The sequence below is a fragment of the Anolis sagrei genome, chromosome X (assembly GCF_037176765.1).
Source record: "Anolis sagrei isolate rAnoSag1 chromosome X, rAnoSag1.mat, whole genome shotgun sequence".
Taxonomy (NCBI): Eukaryota; Metazoa; Chordata; class Lepidosauria; order Squamata; family Dactyloidae; genus Anolis; species Anolis sagrei.
This window is the reverse complement of record NC_090034.1, coordinates 84537127-84553693: the sequence shown is the minus strand read 5'-3', so window position 1 is coordinate 84553693 and position 16567 is coordinate 84537127. Positions and strand designations below refer to the sequence as shown.

At 44.9% G+C, this 16567-nt stretch overlaps 1 protein-coding gene across 22 annotated transcripts in view; it reads right to left on the bottom strand.

Annotated features, from left to right (window-relative positions):
• Positions 1-16567, bottom strand: part of MACF1 (microtubule actin crosslinking factor 1) — a 398178-nt gene that overhangs the window by 101817 nt on the left and 279794 nt on the right. For all 22 annotated transcript variants that reach the window (XM_060784087.2, XM_060784094.2, XM_060784082.2 and 19 more), the window contains 9 exons: positions 16210-16418; positions 14353-14673; positions 13417-13586; positions 10868-11024; positions 10653-10770; positions 7853-7918; positions 6034-6275; positions 2621-2750; positions 965-1164 (listed from right to left, as the gene is read on the bottom strand). In XM_060784087.2, the coding sequence (XP_060640070.2) occupies positions 965-1164; positions 2621-2750; positions 6034-6275; positions 7853-7918; positions 10653-10770; positions 10868-11024; positions 13417-13586; positions 14353-14673; positions 16210-16418 (1613 nt within the window). The remainder of the gene's footprint in view (positions 1-964; positions 1165-2620; positions 2751-6033; positions 6276-7852; positions 7919-10652; positions 10771-10867; positions 11025-13416; positions 13587-14352; positions 14674-16209; positions 16419-16567) is intronic.

The window sequence follows — 16567 nt, the reverse complement described above, 5'->3', positions numbered from 1 at the left end:
TTGAAGGCTTTCATAGCTATGGCACTGGGGGCTCCATACTAGCAAACTGGAGGTTAAACCAACCCCTTATAACAGAGGCCAGGTCACAGTCCCTTCAAACTGTTGGAGGGCCAGATTATAATTGGAAAAAAATGAATGAATTCCTATGCACCCTGCACATATCTTATCTGTAATGCAAAAAAACACTTTAAAACAATACAATAATTAAAATGAAGAACAATTTTAAGAAATATAAATGTATTATTTATTTATTTATTTACGGCATTTATATGCCGCCCTTCTCACCCCGAAGGGGACTCAGAGCGGCTTACAAGATATATTTTCATACAATATTTTATATTATTAGCATAGTACAATATCAGTATTATATATTACTATATTGCACTATACCATTATATTAGTATTTCAATGAAAACTGTGGGCCTGCTTTTGGCTGATGAGATAGGATTGTTATTGTTGTGTGCTTTCAAGTCAATTCAGATTTAGGTTGACCCTGAGCAAGGGCTGGGTAAATGACCCTGGAGGGCCGTATTCGGCCCGCGGGCCTTAGTTTGAGGACCCCTGCCTTATAAGAAGAGATATAGACATTGTAGGAATGAGACGTATAGAGACACAACATGTTTCATGGAAACCTTTCATTTATATTTGCAAAATATATGATTTAGTGCTTAGTTTGCATCATTTATTATGTTTGTGTAACACACTGACACATGGCAGTCGACATGACTTTGCTGCAACACATAGTTTGGTCAGCAAGTTCAACAGCTCAGTGGTTTAACCTTTTCTGCAGCTTAATATTTTCACTGCTGGAGTATTCACCCGTCATGGAAAATGAGAATGCATCCAATCAATGCAAATCCAAGATGGAGGGAAGACAAGCCTCCTTGAGCAAACACTCCACCAGCTCCTCCACTGGTTATGGGCCTCCCAAGCCAAAGAGCCTCCGCCTGAGCGGCCTTCTCACCTGAACCTGCTGCTTCTGGGCGCTCAGCATGTTGGGGTCGATGGAGAGGGGCCCCAGGACACTCATCATGAGCTCCTTCTCCATCAGCCAGGGCCTCAACTGCCCCTCTGCCACCTGGAAGCTTGCCAGCTCGCGGGCTGATTTCTCCAGCTTCTGCTGCCGCTCCGCCGTCACCTGGTTGGCACGCTCCCAACGGGAATCTGTGGGGCAGGGACACAAGCATTGGAGGCAACATTCTAATAGCTATACTCCTCATGTCTCCCAGGGCTGCTTCCCATGCTCCTCACTGACCTAAGGGAACTGTGGCCCTCCAGGTGCTTTGGACTACAGCTCCCAGAATTCCTGATCACTGGACAAGATGGTAATAATGGCTTCTGGGAGTTGGAGGCGCAAAAGCTAGAGGGCCTAGTTCAGACCTTGCATATGTTGGGTTCAGGAAACCCATATAACTGTGTTGAAATTGTATCCCTATCTGCAACAGGTGCAAGATAAGAGTGTCCCCAGGAAGCAGAAATCATGTCAAGTGGATTAATGAATTAATTGTGAATATCGTCACCCTTCCATGTTGGCAGGTTAATGAATGTGGATTGAAACCTCATCTCTCTTTGCCCTCCAATGAATGCACTGTGTGCTCAACTTCTAGTAAAAGTGGAGTCATGCTGCAGGACTTAAAGAGATTCTTTAATATAAATCTGCAAATCCTCCAGTGCAGTTCTATGATCAGTTGCTGGCAGAAGTGGACCACTGAATCCCACTGGAGGACTAGAGATCCCAAGAGGGGTGTTTTCACAGGTTCAGAAGAAGTGCCCCTTTAAATTCACAGTTTCCCCACTTTTGCAGGAGTCCTGTGACCCTAACTCTCTATTACAATATTTACACACATCTAATGCTCACCCTTTTGGAATAAATTATCTTGCCAAAAATTGGGTGCGCATTAGATTTGCGTCATACGGTCCTCTTAATGCTGAGTCAAAGCAAAAGGGGAAGCTGTTCCAGGATCTCCTCTCTGAAGAACCTCATCTCTAATTTAATGGCCATGGCTCAATGCTATGAGATACTGGGATTTGTAGTTTGGTGAGTCAATATGATTCTGTGGCCAACTATCAGTAAAGGTTGACCACAGGGTGGTATTAAAAGACCTAGAGATTGTGTTGTCGAAGGCTTTCATGGCCAGAATCACTGGGTTGCTGTGAGTTTTCCAGCTGTATGGCAGTTTTCCAGAAGTATTCTCTCCTGACGTTTCACCCACATCTATGACAGGCATCCTCCGAGGTTGTAAGGCAACCTTTGAAGATGCCTGCCATAGATGTGGGTGAAATGTCAGGAGAAAGTGCTTCTGGAATGTGGCCATACAGCCCAGAAAACTCATAGCAACCTAGAGATTTCTAGGGAGATTATTTTACTTTTGTGGGGGGTCCTGTGCCCCAAACCACATTGAATATGGAGGGTGGACTTCAATATGCCCATTCCCAAGCAAAGTAGACACCTTAAAGGACCCCCGGCTTGTGACAGAAAACTTCCTGGTGGATTCTGTCTCTTATTTCATGCCTCCCACTCTTTCCCCTTCAATCTTGCCCTATATAAACAAAGCGGCTCTCCATTTCCCTTTGTTTTCAGATCTGGCACAGTTTCGGAGGGGCCCCAAAGGCCACATACCTAAGTCCTCCAAGGTCCTCTTCCAATTCCCCGCTTCGGGCGATTCAGGGTATTTCTGCAAGAGTCCAGAGAGTGATTCTTTTGCTTTCTGGACCTTCACAGAATTCTGCTCCAATTCAGCCAGAAAGACCTGCAGAAAAGGAAGGGAGGAAGACAAAAGTCAAAGAAGAAAGAGAGAACGTGACATTGGGCATGTTGAATGATGCATTTGCAGCCCTCATCCACAGAAGGAAATCATGGGGAAACAAAAGGGAGGAACAATAACGGCAACTGATGATTTTTAATTTTAATTACCCGCTTTCTTGCCACTCTCCTTTAGTTTCTTTTCCTTCACTACAAATTATATCCTATGGGAATGGGGAAAACTATTCTCCAGCGTCATCCTCAGTAATATTTTTGTGTGTGTCAGGAGCGACTTGAGAAACTGCAAGTTGCTTCTGGTGTGAGAAAATTAGCCATATAAAGGGTGTTGCCCAGCGGATGCCCAGATGTATTACTATCCTGTGAGAGGCTTCTCTTATGTCCCTGAATCAGAAGCTGGAGCTGACAGATGGGAGCTCACCCGCTCTCCGTATTCGAATAGCTGATTTTTCGGTCAGCAGTCCTGTCGTAACAGTGTTGTAACCCATTGCGCCACCAGGGGCTCCTCAAGATAATGAGCACTACATGTCCCAAGCAAGGACAGGATGTATAAAGTACTATAGAGTTAGTACAATTTTAAAGATTGAGCCAGGATTGTTGTGTTTTATGCAGTTTTAACCATTTTAAAATGTTTTTATTGGTTTTACCTATGCATTTTTAAGAAGTCCTGGGTTCTATTGTAATGTTTGCACACTTTGGGTTTTAATTTACATATTGTATGATATTTTTAGTGTTAATCTCTTTCAATCTCCTTAGGGAGAGAGGAAGTGGGATATAAATACAAATAATAATAATAATAATAATAATAATAATAATAATAATAATAATAATAATACACCATCTGCCACCTGCAGAAGGCCACCTTACTGGGATCTGCATGCATTATTTGCCGATACATCACACAGTTCTAGACACTTGGGAAGTGTCCGACGTGTGATCCAATTCAATAGCCAGCAGAGTGCCTGCTGTGAACTCATCTTGTTGTGTTTCAAATAATAATAATAATAATACATCACACAGTCCTAGACACTTGAGAAATGTTCGACTTGTGATTTTGTGATACAAAATCCAGCATATGTATCTTGTTTGCTGTGACATACTGTGCTTTTGTGTCAATAAAATAATAATAATAATAATAATAATAATAATAATTTATTAATAACTGGGGTGTTGTGTGGTTTCCAGGCATTATGGCCGTGTTCTAGCAGCATTTTCTCCTGATGTTTCACCTGCCTCTGTGGCTGGCATCTGATGGTAGTCAAGCAAGTGGAGTATATATACCTGTGGAATAACCAGGGTGGGAGAAAGAACCATTGTCTGTTAAACAAGTGTAAAGAGTGCAATTAGCACGCTAGATTTGTTGAGTGGGATCCACCTATTAGCATGTGAGTAATACATCTGCATGAAAATAGCCTGGCCTTTGTTCCCTTTGAATTGTTTACTGCCTGATCCTCTGAAGATGACAGCCAAAGATGAAGGCGAAACGTCAAGAGAAAGTGCTGCTAGAACATGGCCATGCAGCCTGGAAACCACACAACGCTCCAGTGATTCCGGCTGTGAAATCCTTTGACAATACGATAATAATAACAATTGTACTGTCTTTCAAAAGGAGAACGCACTCAAAATCCCCCGGGATGATAACATGATCAATCCTATTCACCCAGATTTAAAAATTCCTAAAAAATGAGTAAGTCAGATGGAACATATTCATCCTAATTTGCATAATACCCCAAAAAGAAGATTTTAAAACTTTATAAAATGTAAGATATTCAGACGAAGCACATATGGAGAGCTGCGTTAACCCCACAGGGAGCCAAATCGAGAAAGAACTGTCAATTCCAAGGAGAACGAATTTGAAGGATACGTTATATAAGCCCCTTTCCTCCTCCTCCTCCTATGTGATGTTGGACAGCTTTGAATACCATGAGAGCCATGTTTCAGTATCTGAAAGGATGTCCTAAGGAAAAGGGAGCTGTTCTAGAGGCGGGTTCCCAATGGAACCATGGGTTCAAACTGCAGGAAAGAAGAACATCCTGAACTGTTCAACGGTGGAACTTTCTGCTTCAGAGTCTGGTAGAGGCTCCTTCTTTGGAGTCATTCAAGCAGAGACTGGATGGCCAACTGTCAGGAGGGATGGATTGTACTTTTCCTGCATGGCAAAATGGGTTCGTACTGGATGGCACTTGGGGTGTCTTCATGCTCTAGGATACTGAGATTCTATTATTCTATGACAGGCTAGATGGCCATCTGTCGGGAGAGATCGGATAGTGCCTTCCTGGCAGAAGGGGGTTGGACTGGATGGTACTTGGTGTATCTTCAAGCTCTAGGATACTAAAATTCTATTATTGTATGACAGGCTGGGTGGCCATCTGTTGAGAGGGATCAGATAATGCCTTCCTCGCAGAAGGGGGTTGGACTGGATGGTACTTTGGGTCTCTTCAAGCTCTAGGATACTAAAATTCTATTATTGTATGACAGGCTGGATGACCATCTGTCGGAAGGGATCAGACAGTGCCTTTCTGGCAGAAGGGGGTCGGACTGGATGGAACTTGGGGTCTCTTCAAGCTCTAGGATACTAAAATTCTATTACTGTATGACAGGCTGGATGGCCATCTGTCGGGAGAGATTGGATAGTGCCTTCGTGGCAGAAGGGGGTCGGACTGGATAGAACTTGGGGTCTCTTCAAGCTCTAGGATACTAAAATTCTATTACTGTATGACAGGCTGGATGGCCATCTGTCCGGAGGGATCAGATAGTGCCTTCCTGGCAGAAGGGGGTCGGACTGGATGGAACTTGGGGTCTCTTCAAGCTCTAGGATACTAAAATTCTATTACTGTATGACAGGCTGGATGGCCATTTGTCGGGAGAGATCAGATAGTGCCTTCCTGGCAGAAGGGGGTTGGACTGGATAGAACTTGGGGTCTCTTCAAGCTCTAGGATACTAAAATTCTATTATTGTATGACAGGCTGGATGGCCATCTGTCGGGAGAGATTGGATAGTGCCTTCCTAGCAGAAGGGGGTTGGGCTGGATGGTACTTGGGGTCTCTTCCAAATCGATGATTCTCTCTCTCTCTCTCTCTCTCTCTCTCTCTCAATCATATCTAACATATCCATGGCCATCTATCTAAGGCTGGATAGCCATCTGTCAGGAGGGATTAGATGTTGCCTGCCTTTCTGGCAGAAGAGGGTTGGACTGGATGGTTCTTGGGGTCTATTCCAACTCTATAATTCTATCTATCTATATTAAACTTGTATGTGCATTTGTGCAGACCTTGTTGTGCTCAGCCTGGGCTCGGACGGTCTCCGGCTTGGAGGGCGAGGTGGAGGCTTCGAGGGCGTCCAGGGCCCGCTCCTGGGACTCTAGCCAGGCCAGGGCTGAGCCCACCTCCTCCTTTGCCTCCCGCATCTTGGCCAAAATGGCTGCCGCTTGCTCTTTGCGCCCGCGCAAGTTTCCTCCGAGGCCCTCGTATCTTAGGTTCACATCCGAGACATCGCACTGGATCTCCGTCAGGTCTGCAGCAAGGGAAGGGGAAAGAAATTGGTTTCCATATTCAAAATGGAGAGGACAAGGTGGGTGTTGTCATAACACACTAAGCATATTGGCATATTGTTCACTACGAAGTATTTTTATGTCAGTGCAATCCACACACACACACACACACACTTTATATAAAAGCATGTATCTTCTGCATTCTCTCAAGGGAAAACATGGCCAAATGCATTACTGATTGTCCCATCTTCCTAAGACAGGCATGGGCAAACTTCGGTCCCCCAGGTGTTTTGGACTTCAACTCCCACAATTCCTACTGGCTGTGGAAGTTGAAGTCCAAAACATCTGGAGGGCCGAAGTTTGCCCATGCCTGTCCTATGATCATGGGACCTAAGACAACTGTCATTGCAAGTACAATCAAAACACAATTCAAATAAGAGCTAAACTGTGGTTTCATAAAAACAATAACATCAACAGCTGTATTAAAAATATCAGAATGGGTGAAAATGCAGTCTGATGATGATGATAAGACTATGTAACATGAATTTTGTTCCTGGGTTGTTAATGTCATAGTGTAACAACAATAATAATCATAATCATCATCATCATCATCATCATCATCATCATCTTCATCATCATCATCGTGATTGGCACACTGGGCTTGGCTTGCACTTAAGACCTTGGCTTGCACTTAAAATCAATCGGTGCTGACAAAATTACCATCTGTCAACTGCAAAAGGCCACCCTACTCAGATCTGCATGAATTATTCGCCAATACATCACACAGTCCTGGACACTTAGGAAGTGTCCGATGTGTGATCTAATACAAAAGCCAGCATAGTGATCTTGTTTGCTATGTACTAATCTTGTTATGTATCTAATAATAATAATAATAATAATAATAGTGGTAGTGGTAGTAGTAGTAGTACAGTAGGTCCAACACACTTAGAGGTGTACCTATGCTGTAGTACTAATACAATTTGACACCATTTTAAACTGCCATGGCTGAAGACTATGGAGTGATTTGCAGTTTGGTGGGACACCAGCCTTCTTTGGCAGCAAAAGTTCAAGACCTTGTGAAACTTCAACTCCCTTGACTTAATAGTCTTCAGCCATGGCAAGTCGAATGGGGTGAAATTGCATCCATTCTGCAGTGTAGATGCACCTTCTATTTTGTTTCTCATTAAAGCAGTTCCTAGTTTTGTTCAGTTCTGTTTTGTTTCTTATTCGAACAATGAAAAAGTAACTCCATCTGTTCCTTGTTTTGTTCAGTTGTTTCTCATTGGAACGTTTAAAAAGTAACTCCTCCTATTGCTTGTTTTGTAATGACAATTTGGGATTTGGAAGAGAGTGGCATAAAGCAGGGGATGGAAAATGAAGCCACAGAATATTTTTGTAGCCACAAAGGGTCAAGTTGACCACCTTTTATCACAACCCTAGGGTTCCCATGGCCAGACTTAACAGCATTAATTGCACATATAGCTGGAGAAGGATCTCTTCTGCAGCGAGCGAGAATTACAAGCGGTTCTTCTGATGCACCAAACATCTTTGGTATCTATGCATGCATTTTCCACCTTTGCATTGATTCTGGGTTGCTCACCTTTGCAGGTGTGGTATCCATTCACGCTGCTGCCTGCTACACTTCCTCCGGATGGCACCACAGACCCTGAGATGGACAGAACGACAGCAACAGAATGGGTTAGTGGTCCATTGAACACAAAATCTGTGCCAAGTTCCCTTTCCTGGGCAAAGCAATTCAAGAGGGTACTGACTCTAAGCTGGAAGGGGTCCAGAGGAAGAGGGCCAATAAAAGGGTCAAAGGTCTGGAGACCATGAATAATCCTTCAAAGAGCTGGGTCTGTTTAGCCTCCAGAAGAGAAGGTTGAGAGGAAATAATCATCATGTTTCAATACATGAAATGTGCAATTGATATTTGATACTGGAATGGCCTTGGACTGTGATTTTTGGATTATGTGATTTTTAATGTTTATATTAATATGTTTTTAACCTCATGTTTTAACCTTTATGCTTTATAATGTAATTGATAATTATATGTTATTGTTGTTTCATGTTAGGTTTCTCGTATGTATGTTACGCATTGAATTTTGCCGTGAACATGTTGGAAACCACTTTGATTCCCCCCCCCCCCCAACCAGGTGACAAAACCGGTATATAAAAGAAGTAAATAAAATAAGGAAGAGAGGACAGGCTTGTTTTCTGCTGCCCTGGAGACTCAATGGACTCAATGGAGACATATGACAGGGAAGGAGACTCCACTTGAACATTAGGAAGAACTTCCTGACCATGAGAAGGGCCGTTCAGCAGTGGAACTCTCTGCCTCAGAGTCCAGTGGAAGCTCATTCCTTGGAGGCTTTAAACAGAGGCTGGATGGCCATCTGTCAGGGGTGCTTTGATTGTGCTTTTCCTGCATGAAAGGGGGCTGAACTGGATGGTCATTGTGGTCCCTTCTAACTCTATGATTCATTCCCAAGCCTTTTAGGGCATCCAAAGGATTATTTATTTATTTATTTATTTATTTATTTATTTATTTATTTGCCACATTTATACACTGCCCCTCTCAGCCCAGAAGCAACTTGGAGCAGATTAGGTATGAAAGACAGGGGTTGACACTGAATCCATTTTTGTAAGTTTACCCTCTCAGGGCAGAGGAGGGTTGTGATGACAGTTTATACATTAACTCTTTCCTTGACAATCTACCCAATAATGACCTTATATTGTCTCTGATTACGTGCTTGAAGGATGGAGATGGTGTTCTGAAATGGGATTCTGTGACCTTCAGGACTAAAGTAAGCCTGAAGTTAAACTATAGGAAAGGAGATTCCACCTGAATATTAGGAAGAACTTCCTAACTGTGAGAGCTGTTCAGCAGGGGAACTCTCTGCCCTGGAGTGTGGTGGAGGCTCCATCTTTGGAGGCTTTTAAGCAGAGGCTGGATGGCCATCTGTCGGGGGTGCTTTGAATGCGATTTTTCTGCTTCTTGGCAGGAGGTTGGACTGGATGGCCCACGAGGTCTCTTCCAACTCTAAGATTCTAGGAAGGAAGGAAGGAAGGAAGGAAGGAAGGAAGGAAGGAAGGAAGGGAGGGAGGGAGGGAGGGACTTTCTACTGGATTAAATGGGAACTTGGCTTGTCAGAATAGTGGTCTGAACTCTAGTCTCCCAGAAAGCCCTTCTGCATTTCCTCAATGTTTTGTTGTATTTCCTTAGGGAAAGGAGATTGTGAAAAAATATCCCCCCAAAATGTTTCCTCCTCAAAGTTTCACCTGTCATCCTCAAGCAGGACAGAAATATATCCTATTTACTCAAATCTAATCCTCCCTTTTTTGCATAAGTTAGGGTGCATTAGGTAAAGGTTTCCTCCTGACATTAAGTCCAGTTGTAACCGACTCTGGGGTGTGGTGCTCATCTCCATTTCTAAACCAAAGAGCCGGCGTTGTCTGTAGACACCTCCAAGGTCATGTGACCAGCCTGACTGCACATTAGATTCACATAATAAGGTAATCTTAGTGCTGAGCCAAAGCAAAAGGGGAAGCTGCTTCAGAAACACCTGGAGCTCCTATTTGGGGGATATTATCTCTAATTTAATGGCTACGGCTCAATGCTAGGCAATCCTGGGATTTGTGGCTTGATGAGGCATCAACCTTCTTTGGCAGAGAAAGCTCAAGACCTTGTAAAACTACAGCTCTATGACTCCATAACATTGAATCAATGCAATTAAAATGGATTTGTTCTACAGATGCACCCCAAGGTTTTCTTTTCCATTGCTGAAAGCTTTGGCGTTCTAACACTTTTGTTTTGAAAGAAAGAATCTTAAGCATCCAGCAATTTTAATGTGTAACTTTTTGGGCAAAATATGAAGCATGCACCTTTTGCCACTGCACATTACATTCAGCAGGTTTTCGAAAACTGAGGTGTGCATTACATTCGATGGCTCATAAGACTCGAGGAAATACAGTGCATGTGGAAAAGATGCCCATGGCTTCTTCCTACCTAGTAATCTTTAGGAGGAGTTTGAAAATGTGGTTGTTCCAGTGTGCCTTTCCAGACTAAGGAAACTCCTAGCATTATGTCCCAACGCACTTTATCAGAGATCCAGGATATCTGCATGCCCATCCCCCTCCAAACACCCCACCTTGTCATGCCCAGCACTTTTAATTTTAATTAATACATTTGGCCCAGCCATTGTTTTTAATTGCGTCATTGGGTGTTGTTAATATTATTGCTTTGTTTTTTGAGTTATTGTGTTGTTGTTGCTGCTGTTTTTATTGTTGTATTTGGTTTCGGCCTCTTATAAGCCGCACCGAGTCCTTCGGGAGATGGTAGCGGGGTACAAATAAAGGATTATTATTATTATTATTATTATTATTATTATTATTATTACCTGTCTTGGATTGGGCATCAGGAGCAGTGATCTCAACAATGAGACTTTCCAAGGTCGTCCCTCTCCGGCCGATCTCCTCCACAAGGACTCCTTTTCCGGCCCATTCCTCCAACAAAACCTGAGGAAAGACATAGGTGGGAATCAGAAAGGGTAAACATCCCAGGACTCCAAAGCCCATTTGCTCAGCGACTCTGAGGCTGCGGCCAGGTGCCCACCTCAATCTGCTGCATCCGCTTCTCCAACTCATGGGTCCCCAGAGAGGTCTCTGTGGGCGGGATGTGGGCCTCTGTCTCCTGCATCCAGTGCCGCATGGAGCCCACCAGTTTCCGGAATTCATCCAGCTGCTCCTGGCAGGATGAGGCGCCTTTCTCCCTGGGGAGGAATGACACCATTTTTAAAATACGTAGAACTGTGACCATGTCTCATTTTTTGTTTGTTTCCATATTTCTTCAGTTTGTAAGATGCCACAGATTGTAAGGTGCTCCCAAACATCAGTACCATCGCCACAAACAAAAATACCGAAGATACACCTTTGATTCTAAGACACACCCCTCCATTTAGAAAGATGTTCATATAGAGCAGTGGTTTTCAACCCGTGGGCCCCAGCCCACAGGTAGGCCGTGAAACTTAAAATAAGGTCCATGAGAGGGAGAGAAGGAAGGAAGGAGACACCAGTGTGTTGCCCTCACCCTCATCAGCATTTTCTCAGCCGGTGGAGAAGACTCACCCGGCGGCATGCATGAGGGAGTGAGAGAGAGAAGAAGAGGGAGAGAAGGAAGGAAAGAAGGCAGTTGCACTTGTCAGCACTTTTTCAGCCTTGGGAGGCTTCCCAGGCCACGGCAGAGAAGATTCATGCGGCAGCATGGGCGAGGAAATGAGAGAGAGAAGGAGAGTCCCCCAAAGTAGTAATAGTAGTAGTAGTTGTAGTTATTATTATTATTTTACTGACACAAAAACACAGTATGTCACAGCAAACGAGATCTATATGCTGGATTTCGTATCACAAAATCACAATTCGAACACTTCCAAAGTGTCTAGGACTGTGTGATGTATTCCTGAATGATGCGCGCAGATCCAAGTAAGGTGGCGTTTTGCAATTGACAGATTGTGAATTTGTCGATGTTTATTGTTTCCAAATGCTGGCTGAGAGCTTTTGGCATGGCACCCAGTGTGCCGATGACCACTGGGACCACCTGTACTGGTTTATGCCAGAGCCATTGCAGTTTGATTTTGAGGTCCTGATAACAGCTGAGTTTTTCCTGTTGTTTTCTCTCAATGCGACTGTCACCCAGAGTGGCAACATCAATAATCCAAACTTTTTTCTTTTCCACAATCATGATGAGTGGTGTATTGTGTTCCAAAACTTTGCCAGTCTGGATTCGAAAGTCCCACAGTATTTTTGCGTGTTCATTTTCCACTACCTTTGCAGGTTTATGATCCCACCAGTTATTTACTACTGGGAGGTGGTACTTGTGACATAAGTTCCAGTGAATCATTTGGGCCACAGAGTTGTGCCTCTGTTTGTAGTCGGTCTGTGCAATTATCTTGCAACAGATAATAATAATAATAATAATAATTATTATTATTATTATTTAGCTCCCATTGCCACACATCAGTTGTAATGGGAAAGCAGCCCTTTGTAAGACCCTTTTTAGTCCCCAAGAGTATTATTATTATTATTATTATTATTATTATTATTATTAATAATAATAAATAAAGCTATTAGGGACAGTTTCTTGAGTCTTGTGCTCTGTTTTTTTTCAACTTCAGCCCCCTCCCCTTCTTTTTCTTACACAAGCGTTAACAAAATCCATGGATAATAACACAGCCCAACCAAAAAAAAAATTTAGTGTCTTCATTTTTAGGCCTGGAGGCCCGAAGTTTGCCCATGTCTGTTCTAAGCAGTAAACAATTCAAAGGGAACAAAGACCAGGCTACTTCCATGCAGATGTACTACTAACATGCAAATAGGTGGTTCCCACTCAACACATACAAATCTAGCTTGCTAACTGTACCCTTTACACTAGTTTAACAGATAATGGTTCTTTCTCCCACCCTGGGCATTCCACAGGTATATATACTCCACTTGCTTGACTATAATCAGATCCTCTGAAGATGTCAGCCACAGATGCAGGCAAAATGTCAGGAGAAAATGCTGCTAGAACATGGCCATACAGCCTGGAAACCACACAACATCCCAGCTTCCTACTGTTGAAGCTTGGTGCTGCCCCAAACCCCTAATATCTCTTTTTCTAAATTAGACACCAGAGGTGAGGAGATCAAATGCAACAGATTTATTCTGGCCAGACACAGCTATTGAGTGTGCAACAGCAAAATAGTGCCATACGACTGAGATGTAACTCAGCCATTTTATAGTTACTGCATCTAAAGTTTCTACAGATACTCCATCTAAAGTTTCTAAACATGCGTGTGCAAGCTTTTTCATCTCATTCACACTTCTCTGCTTCTCCCATTTCTTTTCAAAAAAAACCCTGCTGTTCTGTTGTGTTGACAAACAAGGGGTGGGTTTCATCCTTCTTTCAAGTCCATCCAGTCCCCCCTTCCATTTGGCTTAACCTTTCATGGGCTTTCTCAGTAAATTTCCATTCTCTCCAGTAATCTGGGCAGAATAAAATGCCCAATGTTTCGGGGATGCAAATGGTAGTATTCTGGCCAGCTTGGCCGTGGGTATTCCACCTGGCCCTGTCCTCCAGTGGCCACCAAAACTAGCGTCAGTCACCACTGTCCTCAGTCGCTGTCTTACCTCTCCCTCGCTGTCTTCTGCAGCTGTGCAAAGTCCTTCCTCAAACTGCGCACTTTCTCCTGGTGTGAGGAGGACCCCGCTGGTGCAAATCCACAGGCGCTGAGCTCCGCGGTCAGGCTTTCCAACATTTCCAAGTCTTCGTGCCGCTGCTTCATCTCCGAATTGAGCTCCTGGAGGGACAAGGTAGGGGAGAATATGGGTGTGAATGACAGCCATGCCTCAAAGCTGACTCCCTGTGACACCTTCAGCCTCAGGAAAAGTGGCATTTTAACACCTCCAAGGCTGGATCCACACTGTAGGGTTAATTCAGTTTGACACCCCTTTAAGTGCCATGGCTCAATGCTATGGAATCCTGAGAGTTGTCACCTTGGCACAGACCTCTAAAACTATAACCCTCAGGATTCGATAGCCTTGAGCCATAGCACTTAAAGAGGTGTCAAACTGAATTAAGCCTACAGTGTAGATGCAACCTTGGAGGTGTAAAAATGCCACTTTGGCTGAGACTGAAGGTGTAGCCCTGTGTAGCTGCACTCTCAATGAAACTACAACTCTCAGGATTCTCTTGCCTTGAGCCCTGTGTAGCTGTACTCTTAGTGAAACTACAACTTCCAGGATTCCCTTGCCTTGAGCCATGTGTAGCTGCACTCTTAGTGAAACTACAACTCCCAGGATTCCCTTGCCTTGAGGTCTGTGTAGTTGCTCTCAGTGAAATCACAATTTCCAGCTTTCCTTTGCCTGTGTAGCTGCTCTCTTAGTGAAACTACAACTCCCAGGATTCCCTTGCTTTGAGCCCTGTGTAGCTGTTCTCTTAGTGAAACTACAACTCCCAGGATTCCCTTGCCTTGAGCCCTGTGTAGATGCACCCTTAATGAAACTATTACTCCCAGGATTCCCTTGCTTGAGCCTGCAGTGCAGATGCAGCCCCTGAGGCCTTACCTGGATCTGTTGGGAGAAGTGGCCAATGTCATGATGGGGCTGGTTCCCCGCGGCCAGCATCCGGCCTCGGCTCTCGGTGAACTGCTCCAGGGCCTGGGAGAGCTGCTCATGCTGCTCCACTTTGGGCAGGAGCTCCTTGAGGGCCTCCTCCTCCTCCTGCCGCCGCTGGCACAGGCTCCCAAAGCGCTCCGTCAGGCCGTCCAGCTGGCTCCGCAGGGCCGCCGCTGCCGCCCCACTCTCGGCTGCCTCCGCAAAGCGTGCCACCATGCCCTGGGTGGCCTCCAGAAGGCTCCTCTGCCGGTCCAAGTCCTGCTTCAACTTCTGCAGAGAGGAAGAAAGGCAAGGAAAGGGGATCAGGGCCAAGGAGGACATCCGCTGTGTCCCTTATGCACCCAAAACCCCACTGTGCCCAAGTCATGCGCCCAAAATCCGACCACAGCCTGCACAAGTTCGTAGTCCTCTTCAAGGAAACACATGGCTTAGCTTGCAGAGGAAGCTTTCCCCATTGCTCTTTTTGCCTGCCTTTCTCTGTGGACTGATACTTCTTAGAGACACATCTCTTTTCATTTGAAAATATGTAGCCACATGGCAAGCCCTCCATTTTGTTCTTCTCTAACTGGGCATGGAAATAGACATGGTGTTTCGAGAGAGATAGATAGCTAGGTCCTAACTGACCCCGGTGACACAGTGAGTTAAACTGCTGCGCTGCTGAATTTGCTGAGCAAATGGTCAGCAGTTCGACTCTGGAGAGCAGGGTGAGCTCCCGCTGTTAGCCCCAGCTTCTGCCAGCCCGCTCTCTCTTCCTTATGACATTGTTTCACTTTTTTTTCATGTCAGGAGTGAATTGAGAAACTGGTGTGAGAGAACTGGCCGTCTGCAAGGACGTTGCCCAGGAGACACCTGGATGTTTTGATGTTTTACCATTCTTGTGGGAGGCTTTTCTCATGTCCCCGCACGGGGAGCTGGAGCTAACAGAGGAAGCTCATCCGTGCTCTCCCCAGATTCAAACCTCTGGATGCACATATTTATACATGGCGCAGTGGGTTAAAGTGCTTAGCCGCTGAACTTGCTGACCGAAAGGTCAGAAGTTCAAATCTGGAGAGCAGGGTGAGCTCCCACTGTTAGCCCCAGCTTCTGCCAGCCCGCTCTCTCTTCCTTATGACATTGTTTCACTTTTTTTTTTCATGTCAGGAGCTACTTGAGAAACTGGTGTGAGAGAACTGCCCGCCTGTAAGGACATTGCCCAAAAGACGCCCGGATGTTTTGATGTTTTACCATCCTTGTGGGAGGCTTTTCTCATGTCCCTGTATGGGGAGCTGGAGCTGACAGAGGGAGCTCATCCGCACTCTCCCCAGATTCAAACCTCTGGATGCACATATTTATACATGGCACAGTGGGTTAAAGTACTGAGCTGCAGAACTTGCTGATCGAAAGGTCGGCGGTTCGAATCCGGGCAGCGGGTGAGCTGCCACTGTTAAGCCCAGCTTCTGCCAACCTAGCATTTCAAAAACATGCAAATGTGAGTAGATCAATAGGTAGCGCCTTGGCGGGAAGGTAATGGCGCTCCATGCAGTCATGCAGGCCACATGACCTTCGAGGTGTCTACAGACAATGCCGACTCTTCGGCTTAGAAATTTTGTTACATAGTGTTATATAAAATGCCTAGCAGTATTAGTGGTATTAGCACAGTATTAGTGGTATTTGGCCTCATGTAAGCCACCCTGAGTCCCCGTTGGGGGAGATGGTGGCGGAGTATAAATAAAGTTTATATTATTATTATTATTATTATTATTATTATTATTATTATTATTATCAGCCATCATAGCAATGGCCCCCTGAGAGTAAGGAGTGGCTCACGGTGTTGTTGGCGAGGGCCTCCTGGACGGCAACAGCGGAGAAGGGGGTCCCTTCCTTGTGCTGGAGGCTCTCCTCGATGTGGGCCATGGACCGGGCCAGACCCTCCAGCCCCTCCTGGACGCTCTGTGACTGGGCAATGGCCTTCTGCAAGAGGTCGGAGCGCTCCGCCATGCGGCCCCAGAGGTCCTGGAAGCGGCTCACAACGGACTCTGTGGGAGAGCGAAAGGAATGGCAGAAAAAGGAAGAAACGCTGGTCAACGCAAGATGCCACTCATCAATACAGGCAGACTCTGTGAGCTCTCAAGCAATGGAAGACATGGCATGCAAATTACTTTGATGTGTTCCCACTAAACAGTAT